Below are 18,066 nucleotides of genomic sequence, written 5' to 3' on the forward strand. Positions count from 1 at the left end.
TTTTTTTTTTTTTTTTTTTTTTTTTTTTTTTTTTTAATGTTTTCTTTAAAAGTTTCACCCTCTGCATCTGACAAAGGTACAGTATTTGGCATTGTCTTCTCTGGCTAGGGTTAGTAGATGTTACCTTAACAACACTTTGTCTTTGTGTAACAGTGGCAACATGAGCTGCACTAAGGAAAGAACTTGAATTACTACAGATATTATTTTCAGGCTGTGATGATGCACAAATGAATGAAGTCACCACTGCTGAAATGTAAGACAGGCTATTTCTTAATAGTTTGCCTGATCAGTTTTGTTGTTCTGGCCAGTGCAAGAGGGGCAGCAGGGCAGTGCTTGATCTGAGGCTTGTCTTGGTGCTAGGTATTGTACAGAGATTTAATAAGACTCATGTCCTAAAAAAACTTACCTAAATAAAGAAACTGTGGGATATGAGTGGGGAAAGCAACTGGAAGAACTGGGAAAGGAGTGAAAAGAGGAAGTGTGGTGAAAGAAACCTGGGGTTATGGACTAGATATATGGACATGGCTAGATGTCTGCAAACTTAGTCATTCAAATTTATAATGTATTAAAATCAGGTGGTGGAAATATTTATTTATGGAATGACCTCTTTCATTTTGGTAAAGGCAAGTATGATGAGCATTCACTTCCTTAAGCACAGCCTCTTCCCAAACACCTACTGCCAGCACCCTCATGCAGTTGTCAGCTGTGATGCCTCCAGCTGAGGTGTTAGTGACAGACCATGAAAAATGCTTTGGCTTAAGAGAACTCAAGCTCAGTTACTTAAACTGAATCGATTCACCTTTGTGTATGTGATTTAAGGGAAAAGTAGATAGTGATTATGTAGCAGGGAGCTCCAGTATTCCCAGGGCTTGCTTTGCCCTTTTGTGTCTGCTCCAATCTCTCCTCCTCTCATTTCATCTGCAGTAAGAGAATGTAGTTAAGTACTAATATTGTCATTGTCCTCGTGGTACCTGCCTTTGAGACATTTATATGCATTGATAAGATCCCCTCTCAGTGTTCTCTTCTCTAGGCTAAACAGGCCCAGCTCCCTCAGTCTCTCCTCCAGAGATGCTCCAGATCCCTAATCATCTTTATGGCTCTCCGCTGGACCATCTCCAGCAGCTCCTTGTCTTTCTTATACTGAGGAGCCCAGAACTGGACAAACTACTCCAGATGGGGCCTTACTAGGGCTGAGTAGAGAGGGAGGATCACCTCCCTCAACTTGCTGGCCACACTCTTCCCGATGCACCCTGGGATACCATTGGCCCTCCTGGCCACAAGGGCACACTGCTGGCTCATGGTCAACCTGTCATCCACCAATACTCCCAGGTCCTTCTCAGCAGAGCTGATCTCTAGTAGGTCAGCCCCCAACCTGTACTGGTTATTCCTCCCCAGGTGCAGTTCCCTACACCTGCCCTTGTTGAACCTCATTAGGTTTCTCTGTCCAATTTTCCATCCTATCAAGGTCCCACTGAATGGCAGCACAACCTTCAGGTGTATCAACCAGTCCCCCCAGTTTTGTATCATCAGCAAACTTGCTGAGAGTCTCTTCCTTTTAATTGTCTTTCATCAAGTGAAAGAAAGGATCTTTCCTGTTTTCGTTTAAATGAGTTCCTGACTAATCACATACTGTTTTCACTGACAGAAATGTCATGTTGAGGGTACTAGGAAGACACTGTGAGCATGGGCGTACTCCTGTACTGTACATTTCTTATTTTAAAGAGAGGACATTTTTTACATATTCTGTTGCAGCCGTAGTTCTAGAAGACATAAAATATCTGAAACTTCTATTTTATAAATTGTATTTTAATTTCAAGGCTTAAAATAGAAAAACGCCAGAAGGAATCTTAAGGATATTTCCACAAATGCTTTTTGCATGTTTTTTTCTTTTATATTACAAGACTGTTTCCTTTGAAAATGCAAATATATACCATCATAAATTGTAATACAGGACATACAAACAATCCTTGACCTTCACGTAGCATAAAATGATTGTGAGGAATCAAATAATTTAATGCAGCAAAGGTTAGTTTAAAAAGTGTCCAAGTATGTATTCCAGACATAGACAACAGACGTTGATTTACAGCTGGATCTGTGATGGAAAGCGTCTTCTGCCGTTATCCCTGTAATTGGGAAGAGAAAGATAATTGCTGCTGGAGTGCGCATTTAAGCTGGGTGGTATTAAACTGAACTGACACTGAACACATGCCATTCTCCTGCATTCCTCCTGCACCTCTGCAGGTTGTTTGGAAGTCCAGCTCTAACCTGAACTTCCAGCTCTTTACAGTACTGGGAAGGTGAGCAAAACTGCAGGAATGTCCCCTGGAAATGGGCTCCCTCCTTAGCCTAAATCCACTGACCAAGACTCAAGAGAGATCAGTGTTATGCATCATATTATGAAGCTGAAGAAAGGAAAACTTTTATAGTTAGGGTATAACAATTAGGGTAGAACAGAAGCCCAGGTTCAAACTGACGCTTTTTCAGTTTCCCCCTAGAAAGGGCCCAGATATGAGCTTGCTAAGGCCAATTCCAGTGAAGTCAGCTGTGGGCTAAGTCTTTGTACACTCCATGCCTTTGCACCTGCAAGGCAGGATTGATGGTAAATCTCTTTGCTGGGCATATAATACTTGAAGATAGTCTAGTGATTGAGGTAAGTAAAAAAACAAATTTTCAGACCAGCTAATGGAGCTAACTCTTGCATTTTGGCCCACAGGAACTTAGGAAATTTGATAACTGATTTATTTTTAAAAAAATTACACTGAAGAGTGGCTACAAAAAGGGGACAGGCATATTTTAATTAATCCATCAGATCAATTCCTGAACAGAATTGAGATGCAGAGCTTGCAGGAGAACTGCATGTTAAAAAAGTTGGAGGTAACTCATTTTCCTAATTAATTCTTACTTGACAGAAAAAAAAATGAAAGTAATACTATTTATAACTGTTTAAAGAAAGGCACGGAGATAATTTTGAGGACAGTGCCAGCATGCAAATAATTTTCTATCCCATTCTTCTAACCTCCTTGGCCTTATCATTCTTACCTGGTGTGCAACTAACCGAGATTATGTAAGAATTATAGCTAATATTGTCATAAGGGATGGCAGTTTCTATGCCACACTTTATTTTCTCCTTTTGGAGAGCATCTGCCTTTGTGATCTTGACTTCCAGAGTCATCTCCAGTTTCAGCTGGTGACTTACCTGTCGCGGAGGCGCCAGCCCTGTCAGTGCAGCACAGTGCATTGCCTGCTGCTGTAGGCACTGCTGCGGTCCAGTATGGGCATGTAGGTTTTAGCCACGATGCAGTAGCTGACTCCAGGCCTCAAATCTTCTATCTTAATAACCTTGTCTTTTCCTTCATACACCAGGACTTTGTGTTGCTTCACACACGGTGGAGAAAAAAGAGCCAGTCAAGCACATTTCTCTAGCAAATGTATTTGTGAGTAAAGTTTAACAACAGAGGGTGTAGAACAGCATGTGGACTTACACAAAGTCCACAGCATTAATAATTTATGTATGATTTTAAAAGAAAATTCTGCCTCTCCCCTCAAATTCCCCTCCTGTCTCAATTTTTTAATATATATCTTAGAGTATGAAATACTAAGTTGATGACAAATAATACAGGGAGGATTTACAATTCAGCTCAAACAAATTTTATTCTTGAAAAATAAGCCTACATTGTTTACAAATGCCTGTGCAGTCATCAATGCTCTCACAATCCCAGAAGACTATTTCAGCTGTAAAACAAGAATGGTGTGCCCATACTTTCCTGGCTTTTCAATGGTAAAGGGTTCATATTTGAATATACACTTACCTCATCTAGCAAGTTGTTAATTATGAAGACTTGATACACCAGATCATAATAATTTGTCATTGGTATCTTGCTGCCTTTCTTCCTTTTATATGGAGAACGGGGAGGCTGGAGCTTTACTACAATGGATTTGTTGCTATGAACCACAGTTACTATTGGAGGTCCTATCATAGCTAAGAAAAAAACCCAAAGCTATAAACACAACTCTAGTTTATTAATAATATTTCATAGAATGCAATTTGAATCCATTCAACAAATGGTCATATTACCAACAATATATTATTCTGTATTTACTGTTAAAGAGTCACTTTATAAATTCTTCCTTCTTGGTGGTTATTGCTTGGTTATTGCTATTTCAGGGGTGGCATTTCCTGTGTTTGTAAATCTAACTTTGAACCAAACTTTTTGAAGTCTCTTAGAGCTGCATGTTGCTGTGTGCTGCCTAGTCAAGCAAAACGCTTTGGATTCTTTGTCCTGATTTTCTTTTTCCCTCATATTTGTCTGTGCGCTTGGACTGCATAAAATATCCATTTGAATCATTTCAGTTATGCCAAGAATGCAGTTTCCATCATCACGTTAAAATTTTTTGCAATCTACTTGGTTAAACACAGCTAAGGGTTCAAGATAGTGCCTGCATACCTGTGTGTGCAGCCCCAGAAATGTGGGGAGACAGGGCAGCAGCTGCCCCATACATCTCTTTAGGAGGAGGAGGTGGCACAGGACAAGATGGGCTATTGCTGCTGCAAGGTACTGCTTTATATCAAAGCTTGTGGTTTCATTTGTGCAGGAGGCTCAAGGTAGTTTGCACTGCAGAGCTGTGAAGTCACTCACGTTGACAATTCAATTTTGCATTGACCAGTGAGGGAAAATTGGTTAATTCATAGGGAACTTTTGGGTAGGTAGACTGGTACTGTTCAGTGTTTAGACAGTCCTCCATTTCTAACATCCTATGGCATTATAATGACAGAACTAACTAAAAGCTTGGCACATGTCTGTTCTATGTCCTTTGCTGAAGTGAGGAAAACACATAAATGTGAGGAGAATAGTGGTCACACAGCACTCAGCTCTCTTTTTGCCCCAAGACGGGAATGTTTCCTTTTTTCCATCTTGTGTCCTGTCCTTCTAGCAGCTTGAAAACCAGCTGAAAATAATTAATGTAGTTCCATGCCCTGAGGAAGAGGGCAATGTGAATTAAAGGGAACTGGGCACTTTTGATCTCCTAACTATTGGTAAGTGCCCATTTAGCCATAATTGGTTGGCTTTCAAGTGTGGGAAAAATTATTTTAGTATAACACTTCACCTGGGAGCAATTGACTTAAAACTTCTTTACGTACAGCTTTGTAGCTAGAAAAGGATGCTTGCAAATTGTGAGCAGAAATTATGCATTCCATGCCTTAGAAGATCAAATTCCTTTCTGAGAGACCCATATGTTTGCACTTACTTTCTCGCCAGGGAGTGAATCTGCAGCTGAGGCTCCAGTTGGAATAGACACCAGCCAATGCGGCTTTCACTCTTCCATAGTAAGGCTCCCGGATGTCAGAGGTCTCATGTGTTAGGTCACAGACATGGCTTTGAATTCCCCAGCAGTCATCTTTGTTTTGCCATGTGGTCTGCCCATAACTATGGAGAAAGAGAAGGAAGGATGTAAACTTTAGCTATCACCAACTGGGTCCATGCAGATTGTTAGCCCTCTGTTTTACTTCAGTGTCACTGACACCGGTGGGAATTTACTGCTTTCAATTTGATGACAGAGAAGGTTGATTTCATGGGCATTTGGGAGCTACGGGTTTTCATTTTTTCTGAAAGATACTTAAAGCAGAGACATGGGTCACCAGCCCTGTAGGAAGCCACCTCTTACTTGTTCTGTGGAAGAGGCAGGCAAGCTTTGGCTTAGCCAGCGTGTTCAACAATGAGCAGAATGCCAGATTTCACCAGGTAATTTTTCAAGGGCAATGATGATTTCAGGCACTCACCAGGTGCACCAGGGATGGGAGCAGACCCTGAGGACCAGCCCCTAGTGTTGCCTCAAGCTTGCCATCCAAGGCACCCTGAGACACTGTCGTGGGCAAGATGGGCCACTGAAATACCTTTAATGTTCTATTGCAGAAGAACTTCACCTAGCCAGACATGCTTCCGGCAGGCTGTTGGACCCAGTGACCTTCAGAGGTCCCCTGCAACCTACATTTTTCTTCAGCTCTGTGGTGCAATGAGGATACAGAGCATAGTGCTGGAGGTGCTTGTTCCTTGTCTGCCTCACGCTGCTTGGCTGCACCTTATGGGATATTAATTGATAAGTGCAGTGACAACTGAGAGCTGGCAGCCAAGCGGGACATGGCTGTTCCCCAGGTATGAGGAGAATATCCCATGTCACCTGAGAAATCCTTTTGATGTGGCCAGCAGGGATAGGCCCTGGCACAGTGGGAGGCTGGAGTTCCCCCGGTACTTACACTTTATACTGCACAAAGTAGAGTGTGTCTCTTGCCTCTCTGGCCCACCCAGGCTGCCAATGCAAAGTGCTGTTGAAGTTTAACGAACGAAACTCTACCTTCTGCGGCTTAATCGAGTCTTGCAGGTCTTGGTTTTCCGTAAGTAAAAGTGCTGCAAATAATATGGAATGATAACATAACGTGTTTGTCCCAGACACGCTCCTCTGTATTGAAATCACGGGGGTATTGCCATAGACCATTTGGTTTCGTGACTAGCAGACCACAGAGGGAAATTAAATCTCCTAGATGTCACGATCAAAACGTTCCAAGTAATGAGATCTAGTAGTTACAGAACAAGCACATTTAGTACTATGAAAGGAACACTTTTATGTGGACTGTCTGGGTGGGGTTTTTTTTGTTGGTGGTTTTTTTTTTGTTTGTCGGTTGGTTGTGTTTTTTTAAATTTTTGTGGGTTTTTTTCCTTAGTGAGTTAACTGCTGTCTAAGATGCCTCATGCACATCCCAGGAAACAAATCCTTTGGATCTATTCACAGAGTCTGCAGTAAGCAGCCCATTCAGTAGTTAAAAGTCAAATGCTCTTTCCTCTGTGTTCAGCTTTAACCTGAAGAGATTATAGCTCTTTTAACTGTTGCCACAGTTGCGTTTACCAGCTCTTGCCTAAAAAACAATAACCTGAGATTCACTGCTTTTCCTGTCTGCACTACTGGAAAAGCTGTCTGACAGTTTTTAAGGTCATCTGTTTTCAAGCTGCAATATTACTGACAGAATCAGTTAAAAACCTCTCTGAAACATCCAAATCCTAGTATTTTTCTGGGTTTTGCAACCTAGATGACAGCAGATTTTTCCCTGGCATATCACAAAATCTGGTAAGACTTGTACTGGCTGAACTGAAACTGGTAATACAGCCACGAAAAAATCTAACGGGTAACATGCTTGTTTTATCTGTATTTCAGAACCTTGAAAGATAAAATAACAGACTAATTTGAAAGTGACCAGACTTTTAAAACCCAGCAAAAGATCCAGAGATTTCTTGACTCATCCAGAGATTAAAAAACAGGACCTGCCCCCTGCCCCCTCCCCCCTCCCCACATAGGAAAAGAGCGAAAAGCCCTTACTTACAAGTTATCTCATCCTGAAGCAGGTGCATCAGTAAGCAGAGGAAGGAAAGCATGATCCTCCTCATGCTTAGAAGAGCAGCTCCATGACTGAAAAGCACCTCTCTTCCTCTTGGGCATGTCTTATGAGGAAGTAATTGTTAACCACTCCAGACTTCCCCTCAGTAGTTTTCCAAATTCCCCGTTTTGGTTTAATTTAGCTGGAAAACATATGAGTTGCTCTAAATTAAAAATGAGCAATTGTTCTTACTTGGCAGCTGTGGTCACACTGAGGTTTGGAACTAATTATGAAGCAAACCATCATAAATAAGGTCCTTTTTTAAAGACACTAATTCCCAAATGATGTCTGTCAGTATTGTTTTATCCCATAAATTTATCACAGAAGCTTGCTTGCTTGCCATCCTTTTTATCGATTAAATTATTTATTTATTTAGTTAGTTAGTTATTATTTATTTTATTATTTCAGCTCACTAGTTGCTCACAGCTGAAGAACACAAGAAACTTTGCTGCAAACATATAAAAGACCTACCTGAGGGTTGTCCTCTGGTTTGATGGACTATCTCTGGGTCAAATGCAAGAGACAGAGTTTGCAGGTGTGTTCACAGCAGGACATCATCTAGGAGTGTACAATTAGAAGAATGAGGGGCTGTGAAATTCCTGCTGGCTGTTGGGCAGCACGTTCACACCACACAGGCTCCTGGACAGATGATGGGAGGCTGCGAGACTACCAGCCTCCTACCAGGGAATGAGAAGGTAAGCCCAGCCCACTGGGCCAAAGTGCCTCTCTGGTTGGACTTTCAGACTGCCAGTCATATGCCCCAACTGGTGCAGGTGCGCTGCAACACTGCCTGCACAAATATTGGCATTTGTCAGTGCTGTCATCTGAATCCTGTCTTCCCAATATGTGCATCCCTACAAGCTTGACCCCAGGGCTGGAGATGCCAAGGCTCCCAGGCAAAAAAAAAATCTCACTTTGTGCTTACTAGTGCTTTAATGCCACGTGCATTCCTGCCTGGTGGGAGAGGAGTTTTGTGCTCCTGGGACGTATGGAAAACTCAGCCAAGTCGGTTGCTGGTGGTGGATGTGGTGCTACTGGAGGCAGCTGGGAGCTTGCTGGCCCTCCTGCCTGGCCTTGCCCCTCATGCTTCCCTCAGAAAACTCCCCGATGCTGACACCCACCAGTGCTTCGCTGCTCATGCACTAGTACAACTAGGCAAAGGTCAGGATTCTCTTTTTGCAAACTCAAGATGACAAGCAATAAGAGAAAAATGCAAATTTTGTATGACTTAACGCAGCACTATGTAACAACTTCCACCAAAGGAGTAATGGATGTGAAGACCATCTGTCTGCAGACAAAAAAAAATTGTCAGAGAATCATCTTTGCTTTGGGAAAAGGTGGAGGCAAAACACTTGTCAGGTTGAAAAAGTGCAAGTTCTGGTTCAAATGAAGATATTCTTTATTTAAAAGCAACCAGTTATATTCAGCAAACTGGACAATATCTAATCAAGAAGCTGACCTTGGTCAGACAGATGGGCACAGGCTCTCAGTTCAGCTGATCACCTATACCTCATTATACAAGCACTAAATCTGCAGCAGATATACTAAAATGCTAACTGTGCAGCTTTGAATAATTAATTACTCAAACCAATTAAGGGAATTAAAGAATTGAGAAGAAATGAAGTGAAAAAACACCTACCAAAATGAAGGCAGAAAGCAGAAAGTCTACCCTGGCTGTAAATTTTTTATCTATCCATTTCCCAAACACATTTTCAAAATTCAGTGACCTTTAAGTAGTTCCCCACACCAAATGCAATCAGTATTTCGTCATGTTATATGAGCTCAAGTGCGGGAATAGGGAACTTTTACAAACCAATCACTAGACTGAAAGGTCATCAAAGTTTAGTCACAGATCACGTATTTGTTTACTCCTTCCCAACACACCTTCCCATACCCCACGTAACAGCTCATTGCCAGGAGCTGAAGTGTGGACCTTTGCCAAAATTGCTTTTGATGGTGGTTCCTCCTACGAATGCAGAACTCAGGGCCAGCCTGCCTGGCGCCGGTGGGTTTTGCTCAGAAAAAAACTGCTCTGCCACGTGGTGAAATGGGGCAAGAAACACCTGTCACATGGAAAAACTCATGGTTTCATGCGTATTGCACTCTGATAGTGTTTTATCTGCAATTGGGCTCAGCTTTCTGCATTAATTGGTAACTCTTTATATAAATTTCGTTGTTATTGTTATAGCAGGTTATCAGCATCTGTAATGTTGTGCTACTCATCAGCTTCAGTCATGCTGCTTCAGGGCTTTCTGTGATAAAAATTACTGCAGTCAAAGAAGGACCAGCTACACACACACATATAGATACGTACAGACACATATGTCTCGAGTTTCACAGAATATGTATATAGTACATTTTAAAAAAAATTGAGGAACACTACAGGATGATGTGCACTGCAATGCCATTTAAAATACAAGAATTTTTAAAAACAATATTAAGGGTGCTCTGAACTTTATGAAGAAATGAAAAGTCAATATACATTACTTTCTCCAGCAGAATCCACATAAGTAGTTATGCTATTAGCTCATCCTAGCTTACACACCGAAGCACCGTTTTGATACAAACTACTGTGAAACAGCAGAACTGATATTTTTGTGAACCAGTATAGAACTCTGGGCATGAGGATCTTTTCCATTCCTGGAATTGAAACCTATCAGAATGCTGGGAAAACAGCTTTTTTTCTCTTGAGGACAAACTATTGCTACACAGAGGTAAAGTACAAGTACATTCACAGGTACATTTCCCAAGTACATTCTTGCTGAAAGTTGCTTGATTCATCCCACTTCATGGCACCATCTCCTTGGTTATTCCTTTTCTTTCTTTTTCCCTTGAATGAGTTATTTTCCACACATAAGAGTAGACAATTTAACCCTGAAACTGTTACTGTAGCATGACCTTTGGCTGTGAGTCTCTGATATTTGCAGTGGATATGAGGGTGGGTTTTCCTTACATACCTGAATGAGTGTGCGGGAGGATGAAGAAAGGGGAGAAATTCCCAAAGCATACAGAAAATACTTCTAGTAACTGGCAGAGGCCAGGCAAGTCTCTCTCGTGTAGCATTTCACACAAAAATTAAAAAAATGAGTAGTTCACATTGCTCTGGACCTAAAGACTACTCACAATTGGAGCCAGAGTTTTCAGTCTTTTCTAAACAGCCAGTGTGGACTCACAGGAAAACCTGTCTTAGGACGGGACTCTGGAGGTCTTTCAGTCCAGCCTAATGCTCAGCACAGGGCTAATGGCAAATTTATCCTATACTTAATCACTTTCAGTGTGAGTTTCCTCCTGCATATCCAAGTGGGATTCCCCTGCTGCAATTTATGACAGCTGGTTTTTGTGTTTTTACTTGGGGCCTCAGAGAAAAATCCCTCATTTCTGCAAATATTTGTTATAATTGGCTACTGCAGTTAGATCTCTCCTGAGTGCCACCTCTCCTGGCTGAAGGGATCCAGCTCCCTCAGCCTCTTCTGGTGTGTCAGGTGCAGCAGGGCTTCACCAGCTCAGTGGGGACAGGGAAAATGAATCTCTACACTACACACAAGAAAAAAAAGAAAGTAAACACCCACAGTCAGGCAGGAGGGACTTTTCACATTTTTCTTCCCTGCTCTTTAAGGAAGAGGCATTGCATCACATGAGCTCTGATAGAGAAGTTTCTGAGGAAGAGAGGTAGACTTTCACTGCACAGTGCGTGCTTTCCCTGCTTTCTGCCACAGGTACAACGTCTTCAGCACTCACTGTTAAAGGGCTTGGGTCAACATCTTAAAGACTACAGTTAGAAATTCCCAATGCTGTAGCTGCACCTAGATAGTAAGACATTTGAACATATCAAAGATGAAGATCTGCTGAAGGCTTGCAAATAGCAAGTCATTATTTGCACATGAAGTATTTATTTAAGAATGTGCAAGACACTGAATTGCACCAGGAAGTTAGTAGTCAACATCAACATTTATTAGGAACTGAAATTAATATGAAACCCCACAATAGCTCAAAACATTTTATTTAAATGACAGGTTCCCTTAAAAAATTGTCAGTTTTTCCTCATTTGCAAAGCCATATGATTATATTTTTTCTACCCATAAGGAGTGCTGTAGTTTGTTTAAGACATTGAGAAAAGACCCACTTTACATTGTGGATCCCTCACCAAATTATCTGCAGACAAAAAAAACTACTAACTTGGAGACACGTAGAATTAATATTCCACAATTTGTTGGGTTTGCTTAAGTAATCTTAATAGTATAGGAAAGGTACCAGGTGCTCAGTCAGCCAATAGAAACCCCAGATAAGTCTGGAGAGGTACAACACAAACATTGCTCATGATTTCTTGGTCCACCTACTGAAGAAAGGAAGGCTCAAAGCCTGGTAGTGCAAATTCTCACTCTCTCTGACACACTGCCACCAGAGGCAGCTGAGGCAACTCCTGAAACATCAGTAGTGTGGGTAGGACACGACTCACACATTCATCTTGTAGGCAGTGGTTGGAAATCTCTGCACCTGATCACCACAGTCCTGTCTAGTCCGCAGACTGCACCAGGCTGAGTCACCACACAGCACAAGAAGGCCAAGAGGCTGGAAGGCAGGCATTCAGAGAAAAAGACTGGAAGAACTGGAGTGTCTGTCTCCACATCTGTAATCAAAACTTCTGGTAGCCACTCTGGGCAATAAACCTTGGAAAGATCCAAGCTCTAGGGGTTTCCCTGGCCAAGGGAAAAAACCACCAGAAATAAAAAACAAAAAACCTTGCCTTCCACTCATCTCTTCTGCAGGTAGAAGTTTTTAAGCATCACATGTTCTAGCCTGTGGCTCAGTTCTGTGGTTGTGTTTTGAATTCTCAGTACCATCTCTCTATCATCCAAGGAGCACAAACTCTAGACCAGAAGTCTATTTTAACAAGTCTTTACCACCACTATCTCCAAATTACTATTGAATATACACACTATAGTTTTACAAGCCTTTTTTTTTTTTTTAATAAATACAGTGTTTCAGATCTTGTGTAGATATAGTTCCTGAGCATTCAGGAATCAGCGTGCTGAGGTTTTCAGGACAGAACGCTCCATACTTAGCGGAATTGGTTTTCACACTTCTCAGAGGTGTTAGTTTCGAGTCTACTGCAATGTGACCATTTAACCAGAAAATTTTGATCACCGTGTGATTCTTAATGACAAAAAGCTTTGTTCCATATTCTTCTTAGAGGAAATGAAGTTTTGTGTATGTCAAATAAAATTGCTAGTTTTGCCGTGCACCCTGAAGCAACAGATAAAGTAATTCTTTGTACTTTCACAACCCAAATTCACAGTGTTCTATGGCAACTTCTATTCAGATTTCGGGGACAGGTAGGAACTGGTACTATACTAAAAGCTGATATAAGGCCAGACTGGTACCTGGGATGAATCCACATGGAAAAAGGGACTGAGGAATGGCAAAGGTGCTCTCTACCTCCTTGCTACCACTGCCCTCTAGCCATTCAGGCAAGCTTTTGCAACCCTTCCTTACTTGTTATAATTTATCTCACATTTAATCACATTTGAAGCAGGTCATCACAGGCCTCAACTCTACCAAACCTCGTAAGAGAAAGCACACAACACTACTTATGGTTCCTGTCTTCTGGAATGGGACTGCACGTGCCTTCCACCCTTCCTATAATTAAATGAGCTGCTATTGATTTGCAAAATACACCACAAAACACTCATAACGTAACACAAAACAGTCATACCCAGAAAGAAAATACAGTGTATTTATTTGTAGTCTTTTCACTCTGTATTTTCAATCTGAAAGGATTGTATTTACTCTCTGTGGAAGGGTATTTTTGAAGGGCTGTAAGTTGTTTAAGCAGCCTTTCTGAGTCTGTCTTATTCAAATGATGTCAGCACAGGAAAAAGCCAGATCAGACCTGACATTCTACTGTGCACATTGCAAATATTTGACAACTGCAGGATTAATTTTGCAAAACACATAGTGAACTGGCTGGCAGAACCACCTGGTTTGCCCGCTCATTATCTGTCTGTAATGCTTTTCCTCTTTCAAGGTGTGGCTGGACAGCAGAAATAAAAACATGACACAAATAAGACCTCTGTGATCATTTAAATTTCTGTTAGTAAGAGTTTCAAGGAAGGCCAGCTTTCCTCACTCTGCAGCAACTAATCCATTCAAATGGTACAACCATTTAATCATAATCCTTGTCCATAATTTTTAAATAGAACATAAGGAGACTCTCCAGGCTCAAGCAACAGAACTGGACTGAAGTTACTGCAGGCTGCATCAACACTGTCAAAGGGCAAAAAAGAAATCGCAAAGCTGATGATGTAGCTGGTAAACAGAATACAGTAACTGGCTACATCTAATTAGGCACACATATTTGCCACACACATCTCCCTCAAACAGTGCTTTGATTTTCAATAATGCTCAAGCATACACTACATAAGTAACATGAACTCAGCCATCTTCAAAAGCAGATTTAGTCTTCAGAACAAAAGCTAACAAAGAGGCAATGACACACATTCTTCTTTTGAGATTATATTTTCATATACAAAAATTTCAAATGTACAGTATTTACAACATTTCAATTACACACTTCAGCCCAATGGTTGCATCCATTTAGAGAACATAGAGTATTAATAAACAAGGACTTCATAGTTAGAGGACTAAATTAAAAAAAGAACACTGAAGAAATCTATGCAAGTAATTTATTTCATGAGATGAAAGGTGCTTTGTATTTGGTTTGTTGTTTTGGTTGCGTGTTTTTGCTTTTTGGGTTTTGGGGGTTTTTTTAGGCATGCTGAAACTATTAATTTGAATCAAGTACAACATCTTTTACTTATTAATACTCAATTGTTTAGATGGCATCACTTCAGAGCAACTGGTTACTCCTATCCCTGAGAAAAACAGGTCTTCTCACGCAATTTTCTTTTCTTGCAATCTTCTAATGAAGCATTACATACAAATATGCATGTCTCTTCTGGGCAACCAGGACCCTCCATAGTGTCTTGTTTCCACAGATGTCAGTAGATTTGACAAAAATTATTTTTTTTAAACTACATTGCTGATTCAGGTGGAAAACCATATAAAAGCAGAAGATTTGATGCTTCTGTGCCAGCACGCAGTACTGCCACATTACCTCACTGTTAATTGCAGATCTAATGATAAAAAATTACAATGTCCACTCAAGAACAAGCACTGAAGAAGTTCTTAGAAATGTTGTCAAGCATTAGGTCAAATTTTTGTGATGCAATTTCTTTTACATAGGATATGATATTTTGGAGTCCTATATTATATTGTTTCCCAAACTGCCTTTAGGAGAGAGGAAGGGAGGAATGCTGAGCAGTCAGGACAAGAGTAAAAATCACCTGAAAAAGTCTGAAGTAGTGAAACTTTCTAAGTGTGTCATACTGAATAGCTGATAGGTCTGTAAAAGGCATGAATATTAAGGTTTTTTGAACGTGTAAATGTTAGGCACTTTCATATCCTATGTCAAGGTGCTCTGCACAAATATCCAGAAGCTCACCTCTTCATCACAAGAATATTAATTTATTAAAATAAACTAACATAATTAGGTGAAAATGCACAGATAAATACTCCCTGACAGCTTCCCAACTACACGTACATTGCTCAGGTACTTGGTATTACAGAACTGCAAAAGCAAAGCTAACTAGCTGTAGCTAGAAAGACATTCCAATTTCCTTGTCCCAAGAAGTCCTCACCCTGCAAGCTGCTGGATTGTATTCTAACAGAGATACTATGAGGCACTTGCCCTGTTTTTAGGCTCTCAATACCACTACCACCAACTGCTGAAAACAAGACTGGGAGAAAGAGAGCTTAATGACCTGGAAAGACATCCTTGTCCCACTGTGGCCTCACATTTTCAGGTAGTCACAGCTAATAAAAGAATCCCATGCTTTGTGCACTCTTGAACTTTATTTCACAATTATAAAACCTGTAAGCTGGCCTGAACAATTTAAACATCTAAACTATTCCTGTGCTATTGGCTACTTGTTAAGTACATAGTACACAGAAGACAGATCTGCAGGGATGGTGCTAATTCAGGGGCTTTTGTAATTAGAGTTCACGAATTTTCATTAAAAAATACATTCAACCTTGTGATATTACAAGAGAATGTCAGTTGTGTGCATATGTGTATAGATATATATATGTGGTACAGTAAAAAGCACTCATGTTACTGTCCTTCATTTTCAGCTTACAAAATAACAGTGCCTTTCCATTACACAGGACTATCTGCCATGCCAAATTTTTCCCGTATGTTTATGATTTATTTCTGTGTCATTTCTTATTCATCTTATTGATCTTAACACTGTTGTTCTTAATTATGTCCTAGCTCCTGGCTGGGTCGTTTTACTCACACACGACTACATATGACTTGAAAGATTGAGAACAATGTACAATGTAGTCGTATTGCAGGAGGAAGAGAAAAGAATCTGAGACAGTCACTCGGTTTTAAAATGCATCTATCTGCATTCCTCTTCCAGTGTGGCAGCAAAGGAGAACCTTCCAGAACGTAGAACACCTAGTGATCTCTTATGTTCACACAAATCTAAGATGCTCAGTCTTAGCTCCTAGCAGCACCAGGGTTTCCACATGCACTGCTAAGAATGTAAATTTAATTTTCCAAGAAATTACGTGCTTCTGACAGGATCTTGGCTTTGAGGCAGATATATCAAATGGAACTACAGCTAATTCCTGCCCTTCTTGGAGAACATGAATATATTTTTGGGGGGGCAAGACTGACAGAAAGAAAACAAACTACTAATTGCAAGTAGATATAATACTCTGAGCAGTTGCAAAGAAGATACTCAGCAAACTGTCTGATCAGAAACTTCTTCCCAAAACCAAGGTAACTTCACAGTTTCTATTTATCCCTTCTGAGCGAAGTTAAACAGTTACCCGACATTTATAAAGTCCTCAGGTATTTATTACAGTTCATATTTATCAACAAACCTCCAAACCCAGAAAGAAATTACATCAACTCCAAGCTCCGCACAAGACGCAGCTGCTCATCTCGTTAGCAGATAGACAGCTAGAAGCTTCAGATACAAACCACATCATTAACTGAAAGGTCAGTTCAGTTGTAGTTTCAAATGCAAATTAATGCTGATTTTTAAAAAGCCTTCTTGTAATACCAAGAGAGTTGTTTTCTGCACTTCTGCCATGGAGATACCTACACATTAATGGATCCCAAGCAGTAAGTCACTGAGCATTGTCTTCTAGGAACTCAACCCAGAACATGACATTGAAAAAGTTGCTAGGCAGTCTCACTATGTTTGAATATAATGCAGAAACAAATCACAGCCAGCTAACAAATACCGAAGTCTTTTGAGTCGGGTTTTCCATTACAGCATAACTACAAAATTCACATGCTTGATTTGGCTTTTCCTATAATTATCAAAATCCTGCTAAGCAATCTGTTACCTTCCTGTGGTAGTGATGTGAAAAATAGCTATTGTCTTTAAATCTTTTGTACCATTGTGCTCAATATCTGATATATGCAGGAATGGAAGAAGCCCAGAAACTGCTGTGTAGGCTAACTCCATCTTAAGAATACTCATATCACTGAGAAATATAAGGACAGAAGTACTACAACACTGGTTTTCCTTCAAAACCATCTGTTCTAACATGTTAACACTTCCGATAATCCTATAGAAATATCTTTTAAAACAAAGATACAATTTTGTACAAATGGACTAACTTGTGTCTGTAAAGCATCCTTTTGTTCTGAACTAAGCTCCATTAATAATTACTGTAAACATATCCTACAAATAGAAAATACCTATCAAATCTTGACTAAGGGTAAATAAATGGATTACATGGATTTTAATTATTAAAAAAATATAAAAAGATAAGATCCTTATCCTTCAGTTTTCAAAACTACAATCTCTATACTACGGAATTCAGAAGGCTGTCAGATGACAATAGCTTATGAACTACAACTTACCACATTATTTTTCTGTTGTCTTTAGAGGGAGGTGATTTTGTGTAGTTCCTGAGTTACATCATAAAAAGGGGAAACATGGTAATAATTTTCAACCTACTAGAAAACATGTTTGGAAGAAGTCCTATTGATTTCTATTTAAGGATTATATTGTTCCAAGAATCATGATAAATATGCCCTAGAAGAAACAGGCTTTTGAATTTTGAAAACATTTTCTGAAGAATTTGTGCAACTACCCATTAGATTTTTTTTTCCAATAATGATCAGCCAGCATGCTAATACATTCCAGAATTATCCAGAATGTGACATGGTTACGCAATGTATTTAGGTGATCCAAATGGATGTAGCCATACTCAAATAACAGCAGTTTTAAAAACAGGTAGGTTTTTTTTAGTCACGGGACTTAAGCTACATAGGATAACGTCTCCTGCTAATTAACTGAAATCTACGAAGTGATGATCCTGAAAGAGTCCAAAGGAGGGCTACAAAGATGGTGAAGGGCCTTGAGGGGAAGCCGTATAAAGAGCAGCTGAGGTCACTTGGTCTGTTCAGCCTGGAGGAGACTGAGAGGAGGCCTCATCGCAGTTACAACTTCCTCATGAGGGGAAGAGGAGGGGCAGGCACTGATCTCTTCTCTGTGCTGACCAGTGACAGGACCCAAGGGAATGGCATGATACTGTTTCGGGCAGGTTTAGGTTGG

General features: G+C 40.4%; 1 protein-coding gene across 1 annotated transcript; it reads right to left on the reverse strand.

Annotated features, from left to right (window-relative positions):
- Positions 1–1,690: 1,690 nt before the first annotated feature.
- IL22RA2 (interleukin 22 receptor subunit alpha 2) lies at positions 1,691–17,778 on the reverse strand. The gene is given in 8 exon segments (XM_017829710.1): positions 1,691–2,123; positions 3,197–3,375; positions 3,810–3,979; positions 5,248–5,426; positions 6,254–6,404; positions 7,373–7,463; positions 7,465–7,568; positions 7,898–17,778. Coding segments are annotated over 6 exon segments (771 nt in total). The 5' UTR covers positions 7,489–7,568; positions 7,898–17,778; the 3' UTR covers positions 1,691–2,123; positions 3,197–3,219.
- Positions 17,779–18,066: the final 288 nt, after the last annotated feature.

Source organism: Lepidothrix coronata, unplaced genomic scaffold (assembly GCF_001604755.1).
Source record: "Lepidothrix coronata isolate B3197 unplaced genomic scaffold, Lepidothrix_coronata-1.0 Scaffold167, whole genome shotgun sequence".
In the NCBI taxonomy this organism is placed as follows: domain Eukaryota; kingdom Metazoa; phylum Chordata; class Aves; order Passeriformes; family Pipridae; genus Lepidothrix; species Lepidothrix coronata.